A 15,367-nucleotide genomic window follows, 5' to 3' on the forward strand; every position below is an offset into this window, starting at 1 on the left:
ATAATCCAATCATCTGCTCTCAGCTCGGAGTGGGCTGCTGGCAGCCATGTGGTTATAGTGTGATCCTGCTGTCCAAACATGGTTTTCGGGTCATGGAATGAGGTCCTGAGCCCAACTGGGCCTTTGGTAATCCAGTCATTCTAAGGCAGATGAGACTCTGTGGACACTTGTATCAAGGAGGACCAAAGGTATGTCTGGACACTCATGCATTTGTTCACCTCCTATCAGCTGAGCTCCTACACTCATCATTAGCCTCTTCTGCAGAGCACAGTGAGTCTTGAGGACCGCTCACCTTCCAGACAGGCCTGCCAGTTCTTGGTCTAATCCTTCTGCCCTGCTGTCTTTGGGGTCCCTGGACATCCTCTGGTCCTTAAAATACATTAGCCTTCCTTCCTTTGATTAAGTTGCTGTGACTTGTTGGTATCTTACGACACAGTTTTGACTGCTTTTATGGCCCGTGTGAGCGCTGTTCCTTCATGTGGGCTTTTCCTGTTTCCAGGCCACGGGGCTGTCACATCAACTCAGACACGGGGCCCAGAGGCAGGGGCTGGGGCTTGACTCTTGGTCAGGAATCTTTTTCTAATTAAGCACGGCCACATAAAAAAATGGAACAATCACAGCAACAGAAACATTTAAAGCACACAGAGAAGAGGAAAAAAGGCCTAGTACCATTTCATTAGATAAAGCCCACCCTCATCTCATTAGATAAAGCCCACCCTCTTCACCATCTCATTAGATAAAGCCCACCCTCATCTCATTAGATAAAGCCCACCCTCTTTACGCCAATTCTAGCAGAGAAAACAACTTGACAGATCCTGTCCTTTAGTCAAAACAAACCGAGGTTCAAACACATGGAGTAGATATAAAATATATTACTCTCGGGAGACTGAAATCCAAGCCACAGATTTCAGAAATGCACTTTCAAAGGGCTGCCTATTAGACATGCGAGTTTTAAATTAAATTCCCATTCCATGGAGAGGGGAAAGTATGTTTTGATTGACTCATTAGGTCGAGATCAAGCTTTACTCAGAGGACCTCAAGGTGCTCTGTGTGGGAGGCTATTAGGGAACTGGGCTTTTCCAGGCCAGCTTCAGCCCACGTTGGTCCTCCCAGCTCAGTGGATCACCCTCACTGGCTTGTACGTCCCTGGAGGATGACAGCCTCACAAGTCCTTCTGCTGGCTGAGAAGTGACCAGGCTGACTTGCAGGTCTTCCTTAGATAATAGGGACGCTTGCTCTCTTAAGCTTCTCATCCAGGAAGTTGCTCTTTAATAGACTGTTTAAAAAATGGACAAATAGCAAGTGGCATTTATTTATTTCAGTATAGCCATTCTGGTACCACTGATTTTGAAGTCAGGTCAGAAGTGTGAATGATTTCAATGTCTTCCAAGAAGGATGGACACGTAGGATCAGTAGGCGCTGCCCTTACTGCCCTGGACAGCCAGACGAGGTAGATTTACCCGCATTAGATTGTATTTTTCAAAAGTGGCCATGACAATACTTTCTGCCCCTCTGGCTCTTGACCCCTTTTTAAGAGGAAGAATACATTTATTTCCTTAAGGAGGACTGCCTTGACATGTGGAATGCTGTGCACGTGATGTTAGCTGACTTTCAGGCCATGACACCCGAAGTCTTTCCCCTGGCTGTCCCCCTTACAGCACTGACACGATGCAGAGGAGCTGAGGTCCTGGACCACAGGGCCTTCGGAGTTCCCTGTAGATGCTCAGCCTTGGCTCACTGACTGTGTGGGGGAGCCTCCTGGGAGGCAGATCCTGCCCTGTGGAGCTCTTCCCAGGGTGTAACCTTCTGAGCAGAATGAATGGTTAGTATTATGAGCCAGGGTTCAGGATGACTGCTTATTTGGTACTAGATAACCAGAAGCAGTGGGAATGAGAGATTTCCATGGCCCCTGATTTAAGAGCAGAGCCATTCAAAAAAAGTGCTTTAACTGCCCACACTATGACACAAATGAACTTCTGATTCCAGGGAGGTAAGACCCTGATGTCAGGACTTCCCCACCCATGGAGAGTTTGTCTGGCAGAGACAGATGCACACCATTTTTTTTTTCTTAAGTGTTTTGGCCTACAGAAATGTATGGATACAAGTAAAACTGAGTTGGGGGGCCACGTCCAAGTGTCTGTGGCGGGGCTAGCACTTGTCACAGCACTGAGGCGGCAGCAAATCCTCACAGAGTGTGGTGATGGGGCAGAAGGGCTACAGGACAGTCAGGACCTGAGACATCCTGGGTCCAGCCTCGGTGTTCAGGGCGGCCAAGGCATGCATATTTTGCTGGCTCCCCAGTTTGCTCAAGAAAGATAAGTTTATGTTACCAAGACTGTGGAGATCAATGAATTGGGCTCACAGTGGACAGAGATATGGTCTGGAAATGAGCATCACAACCCATGAACATGGCTCCAGGGACATGCCACAAGGTCACCCAACTGCTTGTCTTCTGGCAAGTGGGACCTGCTAGGGATTTACAAAAATCTTTGTTTTCATAAAAAACAGATTCTCTATCCTTTCTTCTTTTCCCTCCTACTTTCTTCTGCTAGTTGAGTGTTTTGAGACAGGGTCTTACTGTGAAGCCAGTCTGGCCTGCAGCTCACTATGCAACCCAGGTTGACTTTGAACACACAATCCTCCCGCCTTTATCTCCTGAATGCTAGGATTACAGGCATATACCACCATGCCCGACTTCTTCCTTTCCCCTCTCTCTCCAAGAGGCTCTTGCTAATAGTCTAGGATAGCCTCAAACTCATAATCTTTTCCTTCCCTGTGTGTGCACTCAAACACTGGCTATGTATAGGCTATAAAGATAGCCAATGTGGCTCTTTCTTCAAAGATACAGTCTGGCAGGGACCACAGAGTCATAAGAAGAAGCACTGACTAGAGACAGCCCTGGTGCTGAGTGCTAATCATGCTATTACGTATCTCACAGCAGCTCCACTGCCATCCCATTTTACATACGAGAAAACGGAGGCACAAAGAGGCTGAGTGATTCTCATACAGCCTGACTGCAGGTGTGTGGCTCTGGTCTCTACCACCTCCACTGCAGACAGACCCTGGAAGGAAGTTCACAGAGCATTTACTAGATGGAGGTATGTGTGTGTGTGAAGGGGGGAATACAGATAAAAGAGTCACCTATTATTCAACAAATCAAACTACAGAATAAATGCCACATGGAGAAGAGACCCCAAACCTCCCCAGCATCTGCTCCCTTATCTAGCACTCTGTTGGGAGAGTTCTTCCACTCTATAACATCAGCGCCTTTGCTTCTGTTCTATTCTCCAGGGAGGCGAAGCACCAGGAGAAACAGACTTCAACGCTGTGCTGTGGGATGGAGACGGAGTAGAGGTAGACTTCCATCTCAGTGAAGCAGACGCACAGTTGGGGTTGGTTACCTGCTCGGCAGCTGTTGGACAGGAGGATGAGGACAGCTGATGAGGCTCACTGGAGTTGGCTGATAGTGCCATTCATTCATGAAAATTTTGGATGAAGCTTCAGGCTTAAGGGCCAGGCGGCAGTTTTCCTTATCTGAGGTTTTGTGTTCCACAATTTCAGTTATTTATAGTACAAAAAGAAACTTCTAGAAACCAATCTCTTAAATTTTATGTTGCAAATGATTCTGAGACACATGATGAAATCTTACCCTGCTTTCTCCAGCCTGGACATGAAGCATCCTTTTGTCCAAAGTGCCCATACTGCACATGTCCCCCCTCTTCAGTCACCAAAAAGCTACCTGGGCTATCAACCAACATCAGCAGCATCAAAGCACTGTGTTTAAGCACTCCTTAATTTACCTGATTATGGCTCCAAAGTGCAAATTATGTCCCAAAAGCAGGATGCTGGCCAATCTGATAAGCCAAAGAAAAGCTGGAAAGTACTTCAGTGGGAAGATGAAAGTTCTTGCCTTGATGAGGAAATAGATAATTGTCTGTGGAGGTTGCTAAGATGCATGTTAAGAACAAACCTTCAACCACTGCAAGTGTGAAGGAGGAAAAAGAAAAGAAGGTGCTAGGTTCACCGTCACACTTGCAAACTGCATACACTATGACCACAACACACACCATTTGCTTAGTGACAAAAGGCATTGTGTGTCCACAGGGCTTATACCTGTGGTTTCACATATTCACCGAGAGTCTTGGAAGGTGTTCGCTACACTCAGTGGGACTTTTGTAGTTGGAAAATGGCTTCAAGCTATGCTAAATGAACTCTGGAATCCATCTTCTCTGACCATACCCTTCCCCCTTAGTGAGTACCTGCTGTATGCAGAATGCCAAGTGTTGAGCATCCAGAAGATAAAAACCTAGATCAGCCATCCAGGCTCTAGCCATAGTTTTCACAGTCTTTCTAGTCAGATCTGAACTGAGAAAAATGTTCAAGTCATGCATTTGTAGACATGGGAGGCAAGGCTGGGCTGTTTGACCTAACTAGATGTAACGAGTTCTGGTCTAGTCCACTCCCCTATGAGTGTACAACGGGTTATGTTGTATATTTAGAAAAACATTACTCTGAAAGACATCAGCCTGGAGAAAGGCAACCAAGACACATAATTATAAACCAATTTATAAGGACAGCCCCGGAGTATGTACAAAAGAGAGCCCTGAGGGAGATACACAGGCCAGGTCCACCCTCTCCTGAATTCTTTCTACCATATGAGACTCATGCCATGCTGCCTGTGGTGTGACTGTGGGCCCTGTCTCTCCATGCATTTCTTGTCAGGTCCCCATCCACTCTCATCGTCCATCTTCTACACCGTGGGTAGACGGTCTCTGGTCACCCCAAGTCCACCAGGAAATTATCTGAGTGCAGAGAAAGGACTGACCAGGGGCAGACCAGCATCTCCCTTCCAGCACAAGTTAGATTTTGAGAAAGTTCCCATTTGCACAACAGTAGCCATGCATGGGAAGGGTTCCCCACGAAGGCTTTAGTTCATCAGGTTCTGCCTCCTCCTTCCTTCCTTCCTTCCTTCCTTCCTTCCTTCCTTCCTTCCTTCCTTCCTTCCTTCCTTCCTTCCTTCCTTCCTTCCTTCTCTCTCTCTCTCTCTCTCTCTCTCTCTCTCTCTCTCTCTCTCTCTCTCTCTCTGTGGATCAGTACTACAAATCTTGGGTGAGAAAGTAGGGAACACATTCTGGGGACACAGGACAGGGCACTGAGTGACCAGGAAGAGGAGCAGTAACTGCCCCTGAGGATTCAGAACCAAGACATAACGTGTAGGGTGACATATCAGCAATGCCTGGGTTCATTCCTCCCATGAGGCCTGGGCCCAAGTCCCAGAAAAGCAGTCTGAGGAAGAGCAGGTGCCCCTGAACCCTGCATGATCTCACTCACATCAGTGGCCCCATGACCAAGCCAGGCAGAGACCTTCTTCATGAGCTGTACTGATTCAAGAAAGGGAAGGCAGCTGCATAATCCCAAAGAGAACCAGAATTAATGGCACGGAATATTTCATTTCCAAGAACACGCCTGGCAGCGCTATAGGGCAGGGACTGCTGTGACAGGCAAGTGCTCGGAGTGGGCAGGACTGGAGGACACACCCCAGAGCTGCCATTTACTGTGTGCTCTTTGGAAACCACGTGAGACCAGGAGAGAATGAGAAGGAATCCAGGCTTTTGGAAATTTGCATTCACTGCTTAGCCACATGGGGCCTCAGTTTCCTCATTGGGCAAAGGTTGTCATGAGGCTGGAGAGGAGGGTGGACAGAAATGCTCTGGCTGACTGGTCCACATGGATTGTCACTATCACTGTGTGTGGGAGCCTGTGAGTCTCTGTACTCTACCTCCTTCCCTGTCCACAGGCATTGGGGCAGAATGGACGTCCTTCTGTCTAGTTTGGCTTCCTTCTTAACATGGCGTTTTGAGAGGTGATAGCAGCTGGGAGAACACAAATTCTCCTCCTTAATCTACTCCTAGGAGCCTTCCCTCTGAGGTCAGCTGGCTGCTGAAGCCTTTCTTCAGGAGTTCTAACAATGGGGCTGAATACCCCATTTCCCAAAACCACATGGGAATGGTGGGGTGGCTGAGCACAGGACAAGAGGGAGAAAAACTCCACAGAGCTTTTTTGGGAGGGGACAACGACAACAGAACTTTCAAATGTAACAGCTCTTGACTCATGGGACAGTGACAGAAAATGCATGTGGGGAATCATCTCACAACTAACATCTTGCTGCAGTCCAGGGTCACTACCGGATGTCCAAGCTTGTAGAGGAGGCACTTAAGTGCAGAGGGTTGAAACCATGGCTATTGGCTATTCCAGAAGTCACTGCTGTTTTTAATTTTTTCTTCCCTTCCCTTCTTTTCCCTTCTTCCTTCAATCTTTGCTTTTTTTTTTTTTTTTTTTTTTTTTTTTTTTTTTTTAAGCTAATGGCTACCAGGAAGAGTTACTTAGGACAGACGGGCAGACAGTGGCCCAACAGCTCTGGGCTTAGACTCAGCACAGGAGCCCTGGACACTTTTAAGAAGTTGAGCTGCATTGCTTTATTAAGAAAGAAAATGAGCAGCCAGCATTGCCTCAGAAGCTGCTGGTACTTGGGAAGAGCCGATTAAAGGGGGGAAGGCCCTCCAGCCAATCCACTGCTTGGTTTCCAGTCTGATGTCTGGCTTCTGTCCTCTCGGCTGTTTGGAAAGGGCCAGTTTTCCTGGAATATGCTTTTATTGAACTCCAAAAGGCTGGATTTTTTTTAATGCAGATTAATTCATGATTTCAAAGACTCTTTGAAGCTGGCAAAACATTCTGTTATTTCCAAGAGTTATTACTGCTGAAATACGGGCATAGCCTGGGAGGTCAGTTTGCAATCTTGTTTAGATCCTTTTAAATTTAGAAACTTTACAGTGGCTTATAAATAGATCCCATTTGTGTGCTCTCTTCTCCTTTCATCCCTACTCCAAGGGCTGCTCAGTCATTCTGACCCACCCCAGACATGAGCCAGAGAAATTCACGGAGTCTGCTGGACCATAACAAATACCATCGCTAATGAGTCTTGTGGTGATATTAGTCATAGGAGTATGCAGAGTTGTTCATTATCCTAGAGAGTAAGTTCTAGAACCAAGAGCAAAGAACGCCACTGGGCCCAGTGTACAGCAGTATATGCACTCCTGTTGGTAACAAATGGATCAGAGTGTAAAAGCTTTCCAGTGGTGCTCTTGAGGATGCCCTGTGGCCCCACCAAGGCTGTATGTGTTGCTGAGGAGAGACGACAAGACTCAGGTCCAAAGAAGCTGTGGGAGGCTGTGAGCTCACACTGCACATCATCAAATGGTCAATGAGGATTGCCCTGACTGTGGAAGACCATTGTCTCCCTGGTACTGGGCAGGGCTAACCGTGTGCCAGCATTCCCATGCTCAGCAAAGGGGACACTGTGACACTGAGGATGACCCCTTCCTGGTTACTTACCTTCATGAACATGCTGAATCCAGTTTTAAGGAGATCAGTGAGGCCTGAGGACGTATGTTCAATGTCAACGGGATCTGGCTTCTCAGGATTAAATATTTCCTCTACAACCTGCTTCAACAGTGGCTTATAGGATGCCTGGAAAGACAGAACACTGTGCTGTGAGCAAAAGCACTTGTTTGCTGTGTCTGGAGACAGTTTTATCTGCATCAAAGGAAGTAAAGCAAGTTTAGTTTGATATCAAGCAACGGCTGTGATTTTGTGTATGCAAGATTATAAAACAACCTTGAGTCTTTACAAATATTTTTTAATTCTTTGAGAATTTCATACAATGTATTTTGATGATATTTACTCCCACCCTTCCCTTTAATTTCTTCCAGATCTGCCCTTCCCTCCCTATCTCTCTAACTTTGTGTCCCTTTGTATTATTATTAATTTAATACCACAGGGATTCCATCTTGTGTTCATGCAGTTCTCTAGCACGGCCCTACCTCTCTAGTCCCTCAACTATAGTCATAGTAGGACCAAATGCTCAATCTAGCTTGAAAGTGACAATTCTATGTAGGAAGTATGGCAGAAAGTCTCGTCATTTGATAGAAACATGAAAATGGTCTCTAAACATTCTTAGACGCACCCCTCTGCTTGGAGTGTGAATGTTTATGTGCCGTGGCTGTCACCACCCAAGCTAAGCCCTCCCCCCCAGAGCTCGACCCCATGTATGACTATGTCAGAAGGAGAAGCTCAGATAAGAGAAGGAACCTGACGCGGGTCAGGGTGGAAGCGGGTCACAGAGCACCGTAGATGCCGCACACAGGCATCTCTGGAGAGTAAGAGTGACGTTAGATTACAACACCTCTGCTTCGATGGATGGATGGCGCTGAGCACTTTCGGTTCTGGGGCCTAAGTACGCAGCAGGTCTGTATTTAGGTCTGCTGGAGGCAGCTGTCTTACCGACCTTTCCTGACTTCTCACTGGAAAGTCCTTCCTGAGTCGTCTTCTCTCACACACTGAGCCACCTTCCTCCAATCCCACTGCTGTTTCTGCTGCCCCACGCTCACCTGGCAGTGCATCGAGGGTGTTCAGCACAAAGGTGTCCCCTCCCCACACTTTCTGATCCATGATCACTCCAGGAAAGCCAGCTTCTAGCAGGGCGCTGCCGAGAGGCAGCTTGTCCTGAGCTCTCTGTCGCTCTTTACATGGGGCAAACATGAGGTGCCATAACCATGGTTACAGATACCCAGTGGACTAACCTCACCTCTAGCTTGGTCTTGCCTTTCTTATAGGAATCCTAAGTTATTTTTCCATATTCTGAGTCTCCTAAAATATCTCAGAAATGAAGCAGTGTATAGATTAGCAACACCACGTTTCACCACACATTTGGGAGGGCTAGTATTTGCTCAGTGGAAGATCCCAGCCTCTTGATACTTATTGGTCAGTGAGACCATTGTACACTGACAAATTTCATGATTAATGATCATGCTGAATGAGTACTGGGCAGGAACACTGATAAGACAGAGATACAGCTATGGGCCTACCTTGCTTATAACTAGAGGAAATCAGATTAAAGTTACAGCAAGATAGGTTTTCTCTTACAGACTTATTTATGTGTCCACCATGCCTTCAGAGGCCAGGTTGGGGTGTGCATATAATTCCTTGGAGTTACAGGCATTTGTGAGTCACCTGACCAAGATCAATTTTTAAAGACTCAGACTGAAAAAAACCTGAAAGTCCGAAAACATGTTTTGACTTGGCCCTAGGGTATCAGACACTGTCAGGTTGGGTGAAGAGGAAACTGGTTTTTTTTTTTTTTTTTTTTTTTTGGTTTTTCGAGACAGGGTTTCTCTGTGTAGCTTTGCGCCTTTCCTGGAACTCATTTGGTAGTCCAGGCTGGCCTCAAACTCACAGAGATCTGCCTGGCTCTGCCTCCCGAGTGCTGGGATTAAAGGCGTGTGCTACCACCGCCCGGCGGAAACTGTTTTAATGAATAGAAAATTAGTAATTCAGTAGTACCTATCAAAACTCAAACTGCATCTGACACAGCAATTCCACTCCTAGCAATTTATTGTTTTGGCTATGTTCATGCGTGGAAATGCACTCAGAAATACCACTTATTATTTGAAGTAGAGAAAGATGAGGGGCCACTGTCTTAGTCACTGTGCTATTGCTTCGAAGAGACACCATGACCATGACAGCTCTTACAAAAAGGCATTTAGTTGGGGCTGGTTTATGGGTTCAGAAGTTTAGTCCGTTATCATGATGGGGGTGGGCATGGCAGCACATGCTTAGACAGGGTGGCTGAGAGTTCTACAACCAGATCCACGAGCAGAAGGGAGAGGGAGGGAGAGAGGGAGAGAGAGAGAGAGAGAGAGAGAGAGAGAGAGAGAGAGAGAGAGAGAGAGAGAGAGAGAGAGACTGGTCCTGGTGTGGGCATTTGAAACCCCTAAGCTCACCTCCAGAGACACACTTCCTCCGACAAGGCCACACCTCCTAATTCCTGTCACTAGGGAGTATGTCACTACTCCCTAATGACCAAGCCTTCAAATCTACGAGCCATTAATTCATTTCCATGGGGGCCGTTCCTGTCCAAACCACCACAGGCACTCAAGTGTCCACAGCAGGGGGGCTGTTTCATAAGTGAGGAATGTCTCTAGGGAGGAGTGCTGGGAACAAGAGAGGCCCTGTGGTGACTGGGTTGAAAGCAGGGTGCAGACCGGCATGTGAGGGGAAGGTACCACGCGAGGAGTGCGCGTGTGATGCGCTAGCGATTACACGAAGTGGCAGGGGAGATGATAGCTTGGAGCTGCCGAGAAACAAATGGAGAGGGAGGAACATCCGTCTCCAGCAGTGACTGAAGGCGGGTGCCAGGCCAGGGACGCAGGCAGGTGCAACTCTGTGTTGTGCGCCTTTTGTTTTTCTGCAGCAAACCATCAATACAAACAGACCCCTTGTTGCTTGTTAAAAGTTAAAAAATTATTCATGTATGGAAATGAGATTGAGGTGACGCACACTAAAATGTTAATCCTGGGCTCAGGAAGTAGCAGGTATTTGTATTTGTTTGCTTTTCTGTCTATATTTTTCAAATTAATAAATTAACTTATGGATTTGTATAATAATCTAATAAAAATTTTAAGTAGTAAAAAAAAAACAGGCCTTCAGTTCTATTGATACTCTTCCTTACATAAACAGTGTGGAGAGCGAGCCTACCTACCATCAGAGCTCTTCTGGACATTTCTTCTCTCGGATGCTCGATCTTTAAAGCCCTTCCCTCAGGACAGTCCTTACCTCATCATCACTGCACTGTCATCCAAAAGCACACAGCTTCTCCTCAGGAGGCAAACTGCTGCGTTTTCTTTGCTGTGACCAAAGACCTGACCAGAAGCAACTCCTGGGAGGTGAGGCTGGCTCTGCCTCCCAGCTCAGGGGATCTGGGCACACGAGGCAGCCAGAAGTGGAGCAGAGTCGACGGGAGGGCTGTGCTGGCTGTCCCCTTCCCCTTTCATTCCATCTGGGATCTTAGTCCACAGGAGTGGGCCACCCATATTCAGGTGGGTCTTCCCTACTTCCTTAAGCAATCTTCCCTGGAAAAACCCTCACAGACACACCGTAGATGTGCCTCATCAACACCCCAAAGCTTACTAATCCAAGCTGTCTGCCGTATTTTCTTAGTCATTACCGTAACAGACCCAGGGTTCAGTCAGGCACATTATCAGCTGACTGAAAGACCACCCTCCAGCTTGCTATCTGGCTGGGGTAGCTGCCTTTCCAGTCTCTGGGCCAGGAGACATAAGCAGAAGGATCCGTGGGGTTTTCAGAAACATGCCTTTTACAATGGAGACATAGCCTTGTCTTCGATTTCTCTGTTCTGCTGCATGGGACACAGGGATATTCCTAAGGCCACAGGGCAGAGACTGGAGAAGCTGTGCTCATGACCTACAGGGCTGCTAAAACCATGACACAGACCGTCAACAAGGACCACTTCACGTGAGAAATAAACGTTGTATGTTAAGTAACTGGTCTCCAGATCACTGTTACTTGCAACTGAAGTGCAGATACAAAGCATTACAGGAACAAAAGACAGAAAGGACCATTCCTTTCTTTGACGAGTTAATGGTTATTTGTTTGCTTGGTTTATATAAAACTGGCTATATAAAGCAACTTCAACCAGAACAACAGAGAAATACATACAGGCTGCCACATTAAGAGAGAAGAAGCCAGGTGGTGGTGGTGCACGTTTTTAATCCCAGCACTTAGGAGGCAGAGGCAGGCAGATCTGAGTTCGAGGCCAGCCTGGTCTATGAGCAAGATCTAGAACAGGCAGAGCTATACAGAGAAACTCTGTCTTGAAACACACACACACACACACACACACACACACACACACACACACACGAGAGAGAGAGAGAGAGAGAGAGAGAGAGAGAGAGAGAGAGAGAGAGAGAGAGAGAGAGAGAAAGGAGTATACTCCCTCCATGACTTCTACAAAATGAAGTAAGGTTGTTGCCGTCCATAGGGTGTGCCTACCACAGGAAGGAAGAACAATGGCTGGGGGAGGGTTCAGTCCCTGGTCGGGGTGGTTCTGACCCCAAGCAGGAGCACTGTACTGTGCTCCTCTCTCCAAGGCAGAGTGTGCTAGGGCTGATGGGATTGTGCTCAGGACTCTAGAGCCCCCGGCATGGATGGGGATTGGCAGGAAGCATAGAGGTTTATGGAAAGCATGGACACTCTTCTCTCTTCTCTCCTTGCTCGCCTTTCTGCTCTGCTGTGAGGCTGAGCGCTGGCTGTGCTCGCCGGCTGGGCTCCCTTGGAGCAGGGTTTGAAGGCATCACCTTCATTCTTGAGTCTTTGTGACTGCTGTGCATTACTGGGGAAGGTTAAAGTCTTTCTTATTTATTGAAAATAAACAAAGCACCATGCACTTCTTCTCAGCCAATTACTTAGAATGTGGAAATAAACCATAGTTAAAAGTACAAGGTACCTAGGACATCACACAAATCCGGAAGAGCCATGTGCACACCGTTTTCTACTGTCTGACACACACTTGTGACATGAGTCTCTCACACTTTCTGGCTGCAGCCTCTCAGACTCTGCTCTCACACGACAATACTTTGGACTCAGTGTGTCTCTTTAGAGATGGGACAGCTACTGAGCTCTAAGCTCTTCCTCCCGTATGCAGTTGTGAAAGGCTGGCCTGTGACTCTGCCAGCCACACTTGTGCTTTGCCAGCTGAGTCTGACTCAGGAGGGGGCTGGCAGGCAGCAGGGACCAGCAGGGACCAGCAGGGACCAGCAGGGACCAGCACCACCTTGGGGCTCTACCAACACTGATAGCTTTCTCTTCCTTTCATGCTGACTCGCAAGCTTGTTGTGGCTCCAAGAAATCACCTTTCCAGTATAAGCCATCTATAGTGTTCTTCTCTTTTCCATTTTCACTTATGACCACAGCATAGTAAATAATAGAAGTGGTGGCTATTTTAAAAATGAGTTCATGAGCTTTGCCACAGAAACAACAGATAGGAAAATTCCCGACTTGTCTATGAAAGCAACAGAGAACAAAAGAACCAACGCTCACACATGTAGAGGACATACTTTGGGGAGGACCGCTTTGGGTAACAGCGGCACTTGTCCTTCCCCTGCCTGGAAAGGCCAAGGCTCCCGGCGTGGGCTCTGCTGATGAGAACCTGGCCTCCCTCCCAGCCACTCAGGTGATTTCAAGTCCCTGGACTAAGCAGCTTTGCAGGAGGACTTTCCTCTTTGTGAAGCACCATGCCCTTCTCAGCCATGGGCCAGCAGAGGGTGGCAGGCGGGGTGTCTCTGGAGTGGCACCACATCTTTTCTAGGTGTTACAGAGTCACAGAGGGCGGAGCAGCTGTGTGGTCTGCTGTAGAGTTAAGCGGGGGTGTCTCTGGAGTGGCACCCACATCTTTTCTAGGTGTTACAGAGTCACAGAGCAGCTGTGTGGTCTGCTGTAGAGTTAGTTAAACAGGTCCTCACTTGTCATCTATTCTTTGCTTCTGTCGCAACTACTAGGAGCTCTGGGGAGCGGTGGCTCTGTTTGGCAATCCACTCACCTCTGGTCCCACACGGGAGTGGTTTCAGTATTCCCAGGGCATCGCAGCCCTGCACTGGAGACTATGTACATCTGATGGCGGGTCCAAGAGAAAGGGGCAGCACACACAGAAAAATGTCACAGGCCCGGCATGCGAACGTACCACGTCCGCCCATAATTCACTGACTAGAGTTGGTCACGGGTCCACATTTACCTGCCAGGGAATCTAGAAAATGTGGTCTTGCTTGTTCCCAGGAGGAAAAGGAAATGGGGTTCAAGAAGACACAGCATTGTCTCAGCCATGGACACATTAAGGATGAGATGGAGTAGTAATTTCACTCTTTCCTCACTTGTCTGTGTGGGCGGAGGATTATTAAACCCTTTGTGCCCTCTGCACAGGAATTTGACTTCTGCTTAACTTTCCAGCTCTGTTTCCCTGGCAACCTGATAAAGAAAGAATGTCAAGCTAGGAGACAGGCAAGACTGCTAAGGGCACAAATGACCCATGCGTGGTGCGCGGCTGTAGACTGGGGGAACTACAAATACTTGATAGACAGCTAGCGCTTCGGGCTTCTCCAGGTCCGATGACTCTTGAATAATAATGGGGAGTCCCTTTGAGGAATGCTGGAACTACAGAGTTGCGGCTGAGAAATTAGCCCCTACAGGGGATGGGGTTTCCAAGCCAAGGGAAACCTCAGCACCAAACAGCTCCCAGATGACTGTGTGGACTGCCCCACGCCTCACGGTGCTCAGGGAAGGAAAATGACCACTGCTCCTCTGACTATTTTCTGGTTCTGGGCATGTTGGCACCAGGGGGGCTGTGACCACAGAGCTAGGCCTGCTGTTAGGCCCAGAATGCATGACACCCGTATTATGATTAGAAGCTTATAAAGATGCCTTCATTTATAAAAATATCAGGGAAAAAGTATGTTGAGGTCAGAATAATGCTTTGGCTTGAAATATTAGTGTATTTGCCTTTATATCAATTCACTGATTGGAGAATAAATAGAAATATGCTTATAATAAAATGTAAATATGTAAAAATGAAAATTATATATAAATACAATAAAAAATAAGTATAAAATTGGAATCAGTTTTCCATTGGGGGAAAACTGGTTTCTCCTCTCCAGTCCCATTGGGGTGGGACTTGGTGTCCACTGCAGTATGTTTTCAAGAACAAAGTGGACTTAAAAATATTATAGTTAAAGAAAGTATGGAAAACAAAATACTAGTGTGTGTCTCTTGTTAGTTCTGTGGTAGAGATAAGGTGTGGTTGTGTCTAGAAGCCTGAGCTGAGCTCCCGAGGAAGGGGACCAGGTACACAGTGATTTCTAACATTAAATATTATAGTCTAACTCCAGTGTCTTTGGAATTAAGTATCTGTTGCCAAGGAGACCTGAACTGGTGCCCAGGCTCAACTCATCAATGAGGCTGCTGACTTTGCTCTGCTGCCTGGTGCTGGGGGGCTGGAAACCCTTGGTCCTGCCTCTAAAGAAGCATGTTTCTCTCCTTTCTACACATGACACCATGTACCAGCATCTTAGGAAAACTGGGCTCATGGAGGGTGTCTAGCTTGTTTCAACCGCACACTGCAGAGGGAAACATCTGTTCTGAAATGCTGGCGGCTTTATGAAGCAATTCCATGCCTATTTATTTTGCTTTTTGTGAGACTATGATCTTTTTTCTCCTTTCATCTTTTTAAAGGAAATGGTTTGTTTGAAGATCAAAAGTATTTCAATTTATCTGTTCATCCATTCATCCATCCACCCATCCATCCATCCACCCATTTTTCCTTATATCCAGAATCTAATGGTTCCTTAAAATACTGAATGCAGTTTTTTCAACTTCGATATGAAGAAATGAAAGCCAAGCTTAATAAAGAATTTCCTTGAATTCACACTCCAGTTAGAAGTGTCTTTGGGACAATGTCAAA

General features: G+C 47.0%; 1 protein-coding gene across 2 annotated transcripts in view; it reads right to left on the minus strand.

Annotated features, from left to right (window-relative positions):
* Positions 1–15,367, minus strand: part of Scfd2 (sec1 family domain containing 2) — a 327,459-nt gene that overhangs the window by 12,179 nt on the left and 299,913 nt on the right. For both annotated transcript variants that reach the window (XM_076546449.1, XM_006979706.4), the window contains exon 7: positions 7,393–7,527. In XM_076546449.1, the coding sequence (XP_076402564.1) occupies positions 7,393–7,527 (135 nt within the window). The remainder of the gene's footprint in view (positions 1–7,392; positions 7,528–15,367) is intronic.

This window comes from Peromyscus maniculatus, chromosome 10 (genome assembly GCF_049852395.1).
Source record: "Peromyscus maniculatus bairdii isolate BWxNUB_F1_BW_parent chromosome 10, HU_Pman_BW_mat_3.1, whole genome shotgun sequence".
Lineage (NCBI taxonomy): Eukaryota > Metazoa > Chordata > Mammalia > Rodentia > Cricetidae > Peromyscus > Peromyscus maniculatus.